We start from the raw sequence: 14,855 nt of genomic DNA on the forward strand, positions 1-14,855 counted from the left end.
AGGTATGCTGCTGTCCCATTCCTGCTTTCCCCATATTATAATTAAAATGGCAATTGAAAAAATTAGTAATGAGTAACAGGAGGAGGGAGCACTTATTTGTATTTCTTACCAGCTAATAAGAGGATGGGTCCAAACCCAGCTTTTCAGAGTGACTGAAGAACTGGCTCCCATCAACATGCAGTGTTCAATGTAGATTTGGGACTAAGTGGGCTTCAGGAGGGATCCTGCAACATTTAATGGCATGCATCTTGCCAAGCTATTTTAAATGTTCTATGCAAACAGTCTCCTCTGTAACCTCTTAATGATCTGAATGTTTAGGGTTTTTTGAAGATTGAAACGTGACTGCTTTGGAGACCTAAGTTGAACTGTAGTTTGTTGTCGTAGCTGCCAGAAGCTCTATTAACAACAGGTCCAACACAACACCTTAAGTACTCAGGTGATCATAAAAAAAGATTATTGTTGGTTTTCACTATCCAGCATCTTCTGCAGGCAGTGAATAAAGCAGATCTTGAGGAAGATGTTTGACTTCCATTTATCTTGATATTTAGCTTCTAGCACTCACAGTTCTGGTGCTCCTCTGCAGTGATCTAGTATTCTCTATGCTCTTCCCCAGTTGAACTGTGCTGCATATTTTTAATGGTTCAGAAATCAGTGCCTCTTTCTCTCTCCTTCCAAATGTTGCATCAGTTAAGTGGTACTCCAGTCTGAGTGGTGCTGTGTACTGTCGAATCTTGTCCACTACTGGGTCTTAAGGCTTGTCTGGTACCTTACACAGCTGCGTTCTGCTTTTGTCTAGAGCATCCAAGTTCTCCTTGCAGGTAAATGTTAAGTTGCAGGTAAATGTCAGTTAACTCCGCTGAGCCTGTTCTGTTCAGTCAAGTGTCTTCACTCTATGTACATCAGGTCGTGCCCTTGCACTGGGAATCGACGTTCCCTTGAACACATGCAGAGCATGGGTGGAGGTCTATTAAAATAAAACACTTCCCCGTGCACTGGAGGGTTCCTCTCTGGACTGCTTCTTCCAAGGGCGTACTTAACCTTTTGTTCTTTAACAGAAGTTGTTGATGTCCATGTAATCAGAATTCTGCTTACAGAATATAATTGAGAATTCCCAGGAGGCAGAAGTGAGGAATTGCCATTGTACAGGCCCATGGTGCAGGAGATGAATGCATTAACTCAGTCATTTTCCAAGAATCAGTAAAATGAGCTGGTTGGATTGTCATAGATCACTTGAACTCTTCCCTTCAACACCTAATTTCTGCTGTAACTGGCTTCTGTCAGCTACTTCTGGCAGCAAGCAGCTGTGAATGGAAACAAAGCTGTTTCTCTACTACCTTTGTCTCTTTCAGTGCTGGGCATCAAGCCCAGTGCATGTGCAGAGGACAAAACCAACAGTTCAAGTAGATGAATAATGCTGAAATTGGGTCTTTAAATGCTGCATAAGTCATGTTTTCTGAAGTTAAAAAGGGTGGGTGTGTTTGTTTCTTTTGGTTCGTGAGATTTTTTTTGGTTTTTAGCTGAAAGCAATGCTGAACTCGGCCACTGACATGATGCTAACACTATTAAATATAAGAACATTAGCCATAGACATGGCAGAATCGATTTATCAGGCACAGGAAAAGCTGCTGTATGCTTTTTTTTGCCTGCCATTAGCAATTTGCTGCACGCATGTTCAGGAAAATGTTGGAAACTGGCCACTCTTCAAACTTGATTCAAAGTGAACTTGCAAGTGTAAGTGAATGCTAAGCTGCTCTCTTCTGAAGCAAACTTGCATGCTGCTTTTTACTGGAATATCTAGCAATGAAAATTTATTTGTGTTTTGTCAATGTCTGTTTTCTGTGTGTTTTCTCTCTCTAGTTATATATATGATAGATACCTTGTTTGTTTGAGAACTGCATATAAGCCCATTGCTTCATTTTGTGAATGTGGGAACAAACTGGAAGGCTGTAGGGAACCGTTGACTAGATCTGAGGACATGGTACTGGAGTCGTGATTCGAGGTTCTTTGTGCTAATGGCTATAGCTGCTACTTCTGCTTTCCTATTGTTTTGCTAATAGTATTGTCAAGATGACATGATTTTTTTCCTGCATGTGTTTTAATGACAGTGCTTCAGGCTTCTGCATGCAAATACGATCGGAATATAATGCTAAGTAAATGGAATGTGAAAAACTACTGAAGCCAAGTTCTACAGACAACAGGCCATTCAGAAAAGGACCTGAATACTTGTTTAAGCCTGTGGGTAAATTTTTCTTTAACTGCAGTAAGTGATAAGCATATGCTTAGAGCTGTGCAAATAAGTTTGTGCTTCCAATAACTGTAACTCCTTTGACTTTTGTAGGGTTCATGCATAAATTTAAGCATATTCTTAAGTACCCTCCTGAATAAAGGCTGTTGTGATATTATGGTGACTATCAGAACAGCTTGTTACAGAATCACACAATACTCAAGGTTCAGGGAGACCTCTGGAGCTCTAGTCCACCTGCCTTGCTCGACTGGGGTCAGAGCAAGTTGCACAGGACCATCTTCAGTTGGGCTTTTAACATCTCCAGGGATGGACACTCCACAGTTTCCCTAGGTAACCCGTCCCAGTGTTTGACCAGCCTCACAGTAAGTGCTTTCTTGTTGTCTTTCATTATTTTTCCGCTTACTTCCTCTGGTTGTGTATCTAAATGTCCCAATGCCATTTTTGTCTTCTTAGTCCTGCTGGGCTTTGCTTAGGTGAATTTGTGTCTAAGTTGTTCCATTCTTCAACCAGCTGTGTTTTTGTGGAAGTAACTGCTAAATGATCTGACACAAAGCTGGGATCAGTGTTGATCGGTGTCTTTAACAGTCACTTCATTTTCATCTCTGGCTCTTCAGCGTTTTTAGCCTCAAGACTTAGATTCATGGAAATCTCTGAAAGACCTTGTGCAGTATTTTTCAAACTCAGAACTGCTGGAGCTTCCTCTAATCTGTTGCCAGTTAAAAGGTTCAACAGTTGGAGGCCTCGTTAACTATTACAGTATGTACTTGCCCAGGAAAAACGCTTCTAAAACTTCCTACAAATTCAGGAAGTTCTTACTGAGGTCACACTTCTTGCAAAGTGTTCTAGACATTCTGAACTGCATTATCCACAATGCTACTCAGATTGTACTTTGATTTGCTTTGGGGAAATTTGTGAAAGGTGGGTTTGGAGGCTGCAGTGGAGTTGTTTTTCCCCAAATTACATGGTGAGCTAGTAGGTTTTATGCTTGTACACATGGTGACAACTTTTCTAGTACTGGAGGTGAGCACAGTGTCAAACGTTCTCTGTTTCCCCAGTGTGTGTGCTATAGCTGCTACGGTTGTCTGAGGAGGACATAGACTTCTCCAAAAATGCATAATATTTCCCTAGTTGTGTCATCTGTCACAGGTGTAGGTAAGATTCTTCTTGCCACAAACCATGTCAGTGTATTACCAGCTATTATTTGGTTCTCTACTTTTAATTTCTTCTATAACAGAAACAAGTAATAATTCATGAGTGAATGTGTTGGTTTACTTAAATTTAAATTTGTTTTTCTTTTTTTTCATAGTAAACTACTAGGTATTTGTGTTTAAAGCAGTCAAGCTTGGAAAAAATGTGATTTCAAATGAGAAATAGGCTAATTCAGGGCAGAAACAGACCTTAAAGACCTGTTGTACTTTTAAGAAAGAAAAACTCTAAGGAACGCTTCCTATCAAATGTTGCTGGGTGTTCTAAAACTCATTAAGATTAGTTGGGCTTTTTTCTTAGTTCAAAAGATATGGCAGGCGATAGGAGGACATGCTTTTGATTTCATTGTGATAGACAAAATTAATTGGACACTGGAGTGGAAGTTAGTGGTTGCCTCAGGAGCAATGATCATGGCCTGAATAGATTCATTGTGGAACAGCCACTAACCTTGACAGCTGATACTTCAAAATGGCTACTCCACTTAAGCTGAAGAAAACTATAAAGAAAATTGATCGCAGGGATGAAGTTGTTATCAAAATGGAATTCTTTCTCAGTTCTGTCCAGCCATGGCTTCTGTCTGCTGTCTGGGCACTTTTGCTCGTTTGGACCTTTCCTGATACTCAAATGCTATTCTTAAAGTAGAAAAGCTTTTTATAAAAAAACACACATTTTTTATTTTTGGTGCACTTGGCTGTTGCTTGTAAGCATAAATAAATTCTTGTGGCATAGGATACAGTCTGAAGAGGGCAGCCACGCAGGATGCTGGACTAATTCAAATCACTGAACATTTTTTAAGTCAAAATGCTAGACAACAGGCTGGCATTGTCCTATTCCATCGTTCTGTCTTGAACCCAGATTTTTTTATGACCAAAGACCATTAACCTTTGGCTCTGATGCCAACCCTTACAAGATGCCAATTCTTACAAGACTTTCAGAATCCAGGTAGCATTTGACAATCCCTCTGTAATGTGAATTTAATGTCAGGCAACAGCAGGCTCTCTCATCTTAAGCTAACCTTTGATTTCCTTGATTAAGAATCTAATCCATGAATCTGTGTTTTCATAAGTGTGAAAATCCTGTAGTTACATTATCCAATTCAGTGGGGCTTTGAGCTCCGAGACACTTGGGTGCCTTGAGAATAACATCTGCCTACCAAATCCTGACGAACTGAAGCAAGCATGTTGTCATCAGTGAAGCATGAAAGGTCATGGGCAAAAAAGAAAACCACATCAGTGCTGTCAACAGGTAGACTTAACCTCATCAGACCTCCTCACATGAGAACAGCCATCTTGTGAGACATGGGTGGGAGCCGCCGTCATACCTGCAAAAGTGCTCTGCTTTACTTTAGGACAGTGTCAATTCTGCTGATGCCACTGAAGCTGGGGAAGTTTTTGTCTCTGAAAGGAGAGATATGGCTGCCTGCAAGAATTCACTGTACTACCTTCTGTAGGAAAATCCAAAGTAGCCATCTCTGTTCTACCTCTGAGGAAAGATGTGGAAAGCTTGGGAGGGTAGTGGGGGTGCTGGCCAAGTTTTCATTCCTCCATGTGGAAAAGTGGCTCAGGAGTGACATGGACTTCTGGAATAAATATCAGTTAGAGCTTCTTTTAGACCACACTGCAACCTATTCTGCCTACAGTTCCCTCATCTGTGGTCAGCACACTGCTGAATACTATGATAGAGCCAGGTCCCTAAATGAACCAGTTCTTCATGTCTACTTGACCTGTCTTGCTTCTGGGCTTGGTCAAACATTTGCGAATGGAAGCATCCCCCTTGAGCCCTGTTCCTGCCTTCTTGACTTCAAGGTGAAGACAAAGCGTTGTTCTGGCAGGGAAGAGCTCTGTAATGGATCTAGTGTCATACACACACCCTGGAGGGTCACATTTACACAAGGCATTCAGAAAACAGAATTGGAAAGGCCCAGACTGCTCCAGCCTGCCATGGGCACAACCTCAACTCCTAGTATATGTGTTCCTGCACAAGGAGCAGGAGATCCACACAGCTGCCCTTGTAGCTCCTTGTTTTTGCTGTCTGGAAACAGATATTCAAGAGCAGTAACACAGTTCAGAAATTTTGAAAAGAGGAGAGATTCATATTGGCCTGACTTAAGTGCAATACTTCATGCTGTAGAGCACACTGCAAAATAGATTTATTTGAACAATGGTGACCCCTTCATACTGTTTTCCAGTTGGCCTAGCATATCTGTACAAGGAAACAAACATCAAGGAGATTTTACCACTTTTTTCTTCTGCCTTTTTCACACAGATTTGTCCTGTAAAATACTGGGCTGAGACCAGGCAGCAGTGGCATTTTGACCTCAAGTGGGTTGACCAGCAGCTGTGTGTATCCTCCTCTTAATTGCTGCCGTCTTTGTCCGAGCTAGAGAGATGCTCATGGGAGTTGCGTGGTATCTTAATAATTCCCTTGTGTGGCAGTTACTGTAAATGGTCTTTAAAGACTTCACGCAGAGGAAGATAAATAGGGGAGTTCTCATAAGCTGGATTCTGCTTCATTATCATACAGCTCTACTTCTTAAACCAAACAGTGTACTTTCATACCATGATTCCCATCTGCTTAGGTGTAATCCAGGATGCAGAAAAGAGAGCCAACACGAAGAGGAGCATTGCCAGCAGTTCAAAGGAGGTGATCTTTCCCCTCTCCTCAGCACTGATGAGGCCACAACTCAGTCACCTTATCAGTGTGCAGTGCTGGATTCCCCAGTACAAGAGACACATGGATATACTGGAGAGTCCAGCAAAGGGCTGCTCAGATGATGAAGAGCTTAGAGCATCTGACACATGGGGAGAGGCTGAGAGAGCTGGGGCTGTTCAACCTGGAGAAGAGGCAGCTCAGGGGGATCTTACCCATGTGTATAAATTCCTGACGGGGTAAAGATGACTGATGCAGACTCTTCTCAGTGGTATCCAGTGGAAGGACAAGAGGCAATGGGCACAAATGAAATATAGAAAATTCAATTTAAATATAAGAACAGTGTGGGGGGGTGTTCCTGTCAAGAGTGGTCAAACACTAGAACAGACCCATACCTCTGCCCCTTGAAGTGTTCTCAATTTACTGTATAAGTGGTTCTCTCCCTGGAGAACGTGTGTCTTTGCAATGCTCTGCTCACTAGGGTTAGGGATGTAGCCTGCATGGGCAGTGAGACAGCCGAGGCAGCGCTGTTCCTGCTGGATGTGACCATGTTCCTGAAGTGCTGGTGCAGGCAACAGCTCTGCAGTAGCTGTCAGCGCTCTCCACTTCTACAGTGAACCCAGTAGGTTCCTGCTGGCCCTCACCAACAACCATGTCTTGACCCTCTCTCCAGGTGTACAGAATACCTGAAGTGATTAGGGGAGATTTTGTCTCTGTCCAGTTCTCTGTGGTGGAAGTAAAAAAAAAAAAAGTCTCTTAAAAAAAATTGAGGAGGAGGGATTTAGAGACATACTGAGTAGCTGTCCATCTAATTTGTATTTCTGTATCTGAAAGTAGTTAACACCAGGTGTTTCAGAAGCAGCATGTATCTCAGTTTCATTTTCTTAAACCACATTTTATGATAAAGTATCTTATTTTCCAGGAACTAAACCTTGGGAGAACTTTTATTTGTTGTGCTTCAACAAAATACAAAAATCTGGTGGCCACTGAGCCAATATTGTCTCTTCAAGGCTTATAGCTATGCTAAGGACAGCATGGTATATCAAAGGGATTCACCATTACTGGTGGTACCTCTTAGTGCTACTTCACTGACCTTTAGTGCAAGGAGGAGTTTACCCATGGTCCCTGCAGACCCTTGTATGTTCTTCCATGAAGGTGGATGCTGGTGGGAGCTCACAGGGTGCACCAGCAGCCATGGGCACAGTGCAGGTGCTGTGAGTCCCATCCCCAGGAGCTGAGGCAGGTGAACACAAGGAGCACAGCAGCCCTGGCATGAAGAGCAGCAGTGCTTGGTCCTGATGAGTTGAGTGCTCACCTGGATGGTGCCCTTCTGGGAAAGACAGTGCTTGGATTTGGCATTCCTCCCAGCTTTGAGGAGCTGTGCCTGTGCAATCATGGGTAAGTCAGCAGAGGGCAGCCCTTTAGCAGCAAGGACTTTATAGTCCTGAGTTAAGCATCAGTTTACTGCTGCACAGCTGGAGCATGCTCCCTTCACAGGCACAGAGAAGCCAACAGCAAGTTGCTTATTGACAGTCCCATTGACACCTCTCGGGGTAAGTGACACGAGGCAGCAGACGGGACAGATGGCACGCAGGAAGTAACAGCGGTAGCTATGGGGTCCAAACGGCTGCTCTTGCCATATCTGGCCTTGCACGGTGTTTATAACTGTCCTGGTGCCACAACTGGACTTCTGAGCGCACCAGAAGTGCTGCCTGGCTGCGTATCTAGCTAAGGAGTGATGCCTAATCAGATTACCCAAATACGTAGTTTTTCCCTTGCTTTGACAGGAGGCATGAGCTACACAAAAAGCATTGCTTAAGGAGTTCTTCACTGGTGGACCTGGAGCAGTCCGTGTCTTGGCTTTGTTATCGAGAGGTAAATGTGTAGATGTGATTATAAGGCCACTTTTTTTTTTTTTTTTTTTTTAAATCTCGAAGTATTTGAAATACATTAAAACATCATAGCTCACAGGAATTTGAGAAACTGAAGATGTAATGGCATTTATAACCCTCTCCCTCCTCAGCAAAAAAGCGTGTCTGGATCTGGGTTACTGAGTCCTGCAGGTTTGCTGCAGGAATGCAGGCCCCTATCCAATGAAGTGAAGCACTGGGATTAATCACCTGCTTAAGGTTAATCACACAGTTAAGTGTTTTTCTGGGATAAGCCCATTTGCAGGTGACAAAAAGGCCCACAGATAACCAGTGAAGGCAGTGCAAAACAGATGATTATTGTCTAATGATATTAAGTGCCTTTTATCTTGGATGGCTTGTGAGAAATGAAATCCTAAGCCTGCCACTAACCCTTCAACTCTTTTGGGAGGTTTTCAGAGCTGGTCCAGGAGTCCCCTGTATATGGTTCCAGACCTTGTATCAGTGTCAGCTGCAGACTGATAGATGTTAGCCAAAAAAATGGATTCTTCCTTAACGCATCCTCTGTGCTATAGTGCTACTGGTAAGTGGGAAGGATTCCACTATCAGTCTAATATGATGTCCTCTGCAAATTTTGTTTTCTTGTAGTCTGTGCTGTCCACCAGATCTGGGGAGGAGGTGGCAGGAATGCTGTTTTGCCCACGTTGGCTATACATTCCAGTGTGTTTCCTCGCTGGTCACTGGAAGCTGGTGCTGCTGCTTACCCTCTGATCAGGTGTGGATGCCCCTGATGGCTTGGGAAGCAAAGCCCAGATGGTCTGAAGACTGGAATGGATGTGGTTAAGAATTTAACTTTCTAGGAAGTCATGTAAAGATGCATATGTCTCCTTTTGCAGTTATCTTGGGTTGCTTGACTATGCTGTTCTCTCTGGGAACATAAAGATTTCCAGGGTGGCATCATCCCTCCCTTCCTTTCAAATCTCCTCCTTGGCTGCTGGCTGAAGTAACCTGGACAGCTCTTTGCCCACACCCTGATATTGTGGGTTTTCACCATCGACACACATAATGCAAAACACTGAAATTTCCACTGTTTTTCTAGTGTCATGTCATTAATTCCATGCTTGCTGCAAGGATGGTTCAGGTTTTTTAGAGATGATAGTCAGTCAAAAGCTGCTACAGGCTGGGAGTTTTGGATCAGCCAAGAGTTCCCTTTTGCCTGTGAACTCCATGTTGTTTCAGCAGGTTATCTCTCCTCGCTCTTCTCCCTCACTCTTTTTGATATTTCTGTTTTATTGACGTTTTCTTTTGGGTTGGGTGGGTCATAAAGCTTGGGCAGTAGCAGAGCATATTTCTGTTGAACTTGATTCTTTCCTCAGAAAGAGGAATTCCCTGTCTGAACTCGGTGAGTAGAGGGTGACAGACAAAAGAAGCAGGAAGAGCTGCCTGTCCTAAAGACAGTCTCAGCCTGCAGCAAAGACTCTTCCTTTCTTCAGAGAATCTGGTGTTCATTGCTGTTCCTGGGCTTCCAATAAATGCATGTGCCTGGGAAAAGGGCACTCAGTCCATCAGCTGTAGCCCAACAGCTGGAGAGCCTGGTGCTCAGGGCTCTCGATTTAATCTGCTAAAGGTAAAAGAGAAGCTGCAGTTGTGTACATGGGAAGAAAATGGAAGCAATTTCAGTGATGCTCATGTTTTGGAAAGGCCTGGGATCAAAATGACATCGGGGACCTCAAGGCTCTAGTCTCAACGAAGAGGTGAAAATGTTAGCACAGTTGAGTCTGTGAGTTCCCCAGGGCAGGCTGAGTTCAAGAAAGTTTGGTTATCTGAGGCAGTGCAATTCCTCAGCACTTCCAGAAGGCCCCTGCGTGTTCTTGGGTGCCTTTCTTATGCTGATAAACCATCACCAGCCTTTCTTCCCTATGAAAAAGGAGATGAAAACCACAATCCTTGCAACTTTGGGCTTGTCTTATCACGGTGGTGCTGTGGCTGCTGTTGTCTTGCCTTAGTACTCCTTGTGCTTGAGACTCTTATTCTGATGTTTGGCCTTCCTGAGAGGGAGTCACAGCTTTCTGCATGTTGTTTTCATGTGATGTGTCCTTCCCGTTGCTTCTATTTTCCTTTTGTTTTCATGCTTAGCTCCAAAAAACAGCCTCACTGTTCACTGGTCTTCCATGGCTGCTTAGCTCAGTTGAGTGGGATGCTGATGGGCAGCTGATCAGATGCAGCCCCTCACTGGCACCAAACCAAGCTCATAACCTTAGTAGGAACTTTTTGCTTCTAACTGGATAAACAAGGGGTAGGTGCTCTAGGGATGATGTTATTTCTTATTGAGTCACAGCCCTCAGCTTCTCCTCAGCCCCTTGGCAAACACTGCAGTTCTCAGAGCTGGTCCTAATGTAGCAAACCAAAGGCAGAAATGGCATGGCCATAAGCGTGGGCCTCTGATCATCGGTGTTGTGCTGGCTTGTGCTCTCCTGCAGTGCCCAACCTGCTCTGAGGAACCGCAGGGGCCAGGGGCTCTCCCCAGCAGGCAGGATGAACGGGGCTGCCCCATTCTCTGAAAAGCATCGTTGTGTTACCTGTCTTCTCGCAGCCAGGTGAATGAGACCTAATGATTTTACTTACCAGTATAGCCATAGCCAGTTCATTGCAGTGCCGTTGCTGGAGCTGTGTGGTGTGACGATTTGAAGTGGTTGGTAAAATCTCTGCAAGAATGTGCATGGGTGTGGGGATAAGGAAGGGAACCTCAGTGTGCTGCAGCTGGAATTGTGCGTCACAACGGGGTTTTTTTGCTTCTTAATTTAGACAGATGTGGAAAAGCTTTGTGAAAATGCTAATTCACTGGCTCACAAACTCTCTTTTTTTTTTCTGTCCCTCTTCTAATAGATATTTGATAATTAACAAACTTTTAGATTTGTCTTGCCTCTGGTGTAAAAAAATCAGAGCAATATTTAGTATGAAATGGTGTCTGCTGCCCCTTCAGTGAACTGCTAAAAAGCAGAACAATAACTGGCTTGCATGCTTTAGAAGTCACAAATAACATTTGGAACGGTTTGGATCATAATAGCTGTATTCATTACCCCCTACAGATTGGCCCTCATAATCAAAACAGTTTCTATATATGTTGTGTGACTTACGGCATGCTTATAATTCCAATGAGGTCCTTGTAGATAGTATTTAATCAGCCATATGGCACAATATGTGTAAATTCCTTAAGAGCATGACTACATGGCAACTCTATCCCAGCATCTTGCTGTGAAGACACAGCACACAATAAGTGAAAAGACTTAAAAGTAAGGCTTTAATGTACAAAACATAAAGGATCAATGGCACTGTCTACTTCTATTATAATTTCAAAATCACCGTCCTTAAAAACAGTGCACAATGACAAAGTAACAAGGACTAGGAATTAAATGGAAGTCCTAAGGAGCCTTCCTTCCACATCCTTACTTCTTGCTTTTGCAGCCGGGCAGGCACATGGGATCATGGCCTCTATAATCGAAGTGCTTTCCTATAGCAAACCCTATAGGTTGGAGATGCTCAGTAATAAGATCTTGTCCCGGATCCAGCTCAGCCTTACAGGAACACAGCTCATGTAGCAGGGGCACGCATTGGGTAGAGCCGCATGGAGACCGCCAGTCCGAAGGGACTGGTGCCGCATCTGGCACCGAGCCTCCTCGGGCTAGCGTTGTTATAAATGTCCAGTAACTTCGCCTAGAGGCTGGCTGCTTTGGGTGAGCCCTAGCACCGCTGTGCCCTTGCCGGGCAAACCGCTGCTGCGTCCCCGGAGCTCCATCGAGGGAGCGGGGGGCCGGGGAGCCCCTCCCCGGGGCAGGCACGCTCTGGCAGCGCCAGGCTGTGGCCCCGCACCAGCCCGGGGGCTGCCGGCCGGCCCCGCAGAGCCCCAGCCCGGCCTTTGTGTGCCGGAGCAGGGGGGGGTCCGGCGAGGCGGCGGGGGCGGCACCTGCCGAGGGGCCGGGCCGAGGGGGCCGGGGGCCGGAGCGGGCCGAACCGAGCGGGGCCCTCCCTGTCCCCGCCCGCCGCCCGGCGGCTCCGCCCCCCCCCCGGCCCGGCCCCGCCGCGCCCGCCGGCAGGGAGGCAGCGGCTCGGCGCGGTGCGGCGCGGACCATGTCGCCATGTCGGAAGTGAGGAAGTTCACGAAGCGGCTCAGCAAGCCGGGCACGGCCGCCGAGCTGCGGCAGAGCGTGTCGGAGGCGGTGCGCAGCTCCTTCGTCCTGGTGAGCGCGGGGCGGCTCGGGGGGCCCGGGCGGGGACGGCGCTGGGCCGGCAGCGGGGAGGCTCCCGGCAGCGGCTGGGGAAGGGGCAGAGCCGGGCAGGGGATGCGCAGAGCGGGGGAAGAGGAAAAGGGAGGGGCTGGGTGGGGGCTGGCGAAGGGCAGAGCTGGGGATGCGCAGGGCACGGCTGGGCAGGGGCTGGGGAGCGCTGGGCGAGGGATGGGCAGGGCGCGGCTGAGCGGGGCAGGGGCAGAATTCCCTCTTTGGGTTCCACTCGTGTGCGTTGTGTCACGTCCCCCCGCCTGCCGCCCCCCGCCGCTGCCCTCACCGTGCCCGTCTGAGCGCAGCTCGGAGAGGTGAGGACCGCCGGGGCTTAGTTGGTGCTTGTGTGGTGGGAGCAGGGATTAATGCGCATCTGTCTGTGCAGGGCACTGAGCAAACGGGTAATGGAGCTCACCCTGCACAGGGTGCAGGCAACGTAAAACTGGCAAATCGATAGGGCAGGACTGAGGGGCACGGCCTGGCAAGGCGAGAGAGGCGTGGGCATTGGCGTAAGCCGCTCAAACGTCTGGGGCGAAAGTCATGCGCTTTATCGGATGCGTTTCATCCCTGCCTGTGGGATGCTGCAGCAGGTTGTCTTTGTTGCGCTCACGGCCGTACAAACGTTAGCTGCTGTATCCTGGGTGGGAGCTGGGGTCAGCTCAAAGCCTCCCTTGGCTTTGTTGGATGTATTTCACTGTTGCTTACTGAATTACTCTAGCATGTAATCAACTTTGACCTTGACTTTGATGTAAGGTTACTCAATGGGATATACAGAAAGTGCAGTACAAGTTCAGTGAATAATTCCTATTAGTTTTCTACTGTCAGATTAAATGGCACCTGCTGTTAAATAAATGGAGGCTTTTAAACAATTCTTTTAAAAACAGCATTTTCTTGTAAATTTACTGATGTCTAAAGCTGAAAAAAGCTATGGTGATAATCCAGTCTGATTTCCTAGTGCCACGGCTATTGCTTCCAATGTGCATTTGTTCTGGGATCCTTACGGGCTCCCACGTGATTTGCTTTCCCTCTTTCATCAACAATACATACGGACAAATGCTTTGTACAAGCTGATGGAACCTCTCATTAAAAATGAAATTGTTTGCATAGAACCTGAAGAGCTCTCGTATCCTACAGGCAAATGGTTACTCGGTGCCTGTGCCAGGTGCCTTCTGTCAGAAATGGAAGGGATGGGTGGGACTGCAGATGAAAATAAAGAAAACCTTGACAGCAACCCAAAGGAGCCAGCAGAGTCCAGCATCCATCAGCAGCCGCTCTCTTTCTGACCCTCTCTAGGGTTTCATTGCCCACACCATCCCTGCTAACTTATCTCTCTTTCTGACAGGCAAATCCCCCAGAGCTGCCGCTCTGCTTAGTGTGTTTTCAGCCAAGCGCCAGAGGAGGCTGAGGGCAGGTGTCTCTGATTCCTAGGTCTTGGCAGAGTTTCCTGCTTTCAGCAGTTCAGCAGCAAAGGATAAATCCCAGCACTTCTGCATTGCTAGGAAGAGCCATAACACGCTGCAGTGTTCAGGGAGCAGGGAAGGAGGTGACATAAGCTTATAGGACTGTCTCAGGTGGCACTTTGGCTGCCCTCAGTGATTAAGGATGAGGTTCATGCTTTCCAGGTTGCTCCAAGAAAAAGGCGGTTTCTCTCCATCTGCTGGGTCACTGTCCCTGCAAGGAAAGGATGTTTATACGCTGGTGTGCTGGCTGTCGGCAGGGTGGAGAGAGCATCCTGGGGAATGATGGTGGGGAGTGGTGGAGAGAGGGGGAGACTGAAAAGCCGTAGTTTCTGATCCTGCTCAGAAGGTGAGGCTTAGCCTTGGCGCTGCTGAGCTGGGCAGCTGCAGATGTGGCGTGAGCGCATCCCCTACCCGCCTGTCCCTCCTTGCCACGGGCAGAGTAGGAGAGACCGAGTGTCCCAGCATCAGGCGTGTGCCAGCAGGCTGCAGTGCCAGCTGTGCCTTGCCCTGGGGCAGTGCCGAGCTCACCGGTGCCCCTAGGTTGGTCGATAGGTACGTGGGGAGCGGGGGCTTGGATGGAGCAGGTTGTCAGCATGCAGTGCAGTGTGTCCTGGGGTGTCCGGAGGTGCAGCTTCCTGGCAGTCTGAAGCAGACTGGAGTTGTACTAGGGACCTTGCTTGGCAGGATCCCATCCCCTTCCTGCAGCCTGGACACAGCAGGTGATGTTAAGTCAATAAAAACGTGAATAGTTTAATACTTCCCGAGACCCTGGGGACACCCTGCCTGTCCCTCAGTGCTCCTGTCAGGTACCTTGGCTGTCTGCTTGCTTTGGGGCAATCACAGCTGAAACCATGGGTGTGGTGGTGAGCATGAATGAGATGAAGGGGTGGGGAGCAGAGCTAATGCTGCAGGTACCAGAGCTAATGCTGTGGGTACCAGAGCATGCAACTTCATCCCCAGGAGGAGTTCTTTCAATGTGTAGGTCAAGCTCGGCATTTTGGGCATTCAAGGCACTCCTTTGAGACAAGGAACTGTCTGGAGTAAGAAGCCATTTGTAGTCAGTGAATGAAATACTAGTAAATGAAAACATCTCAGTGAGGAAAGCCTTTAATGTCACGGAAGTAGTCAGCTTTTATGGAGCCATAATTCA

General features: G+C 46.9%; 1 protein-coding gene across 3 annotated transcripts in view; it reads left to right on the forward strand.

The window, feature by feature from the left end:
• The first annotated feature begins 12,104 nt into the window (after positions 1 to 12,104).
• DOCK11 (dedicator of cytokinesis 11) overlaps positions 12,105 to 14,855 on the forward strand; it is an 85,453-nt gene continuing 82,702 nt past the window's right edge. For all 3 annotated transcript variants that reach the window (XM_075720727.1, XM_075720728.1, XM_075720729.1), the window contains exon 1: positions 12,105 to 12,206. In XM_075720727.1, coding sequence (XP_075576842.1) covers positions 12,105 to 12,206 — 102 coding nt within the window. The remainder of the gene's footprint in view (positions 12,207 to 14,855) is intronic.

This window comes from Pelecanus crispus, chromosome 13 (assembly GCF_030463565.1).
Source record: "Pelecanus crispus isolate bPelCri1 chromosome 13, bPelCri1.pri, whole genome shotgun sequence".
Lineage (NCBI taxonomy): Eukaryota > Metazoa > Chordata > Aves > Pelecaniformes > Pelecanidae > Pelecanus > Pelecanus crispus.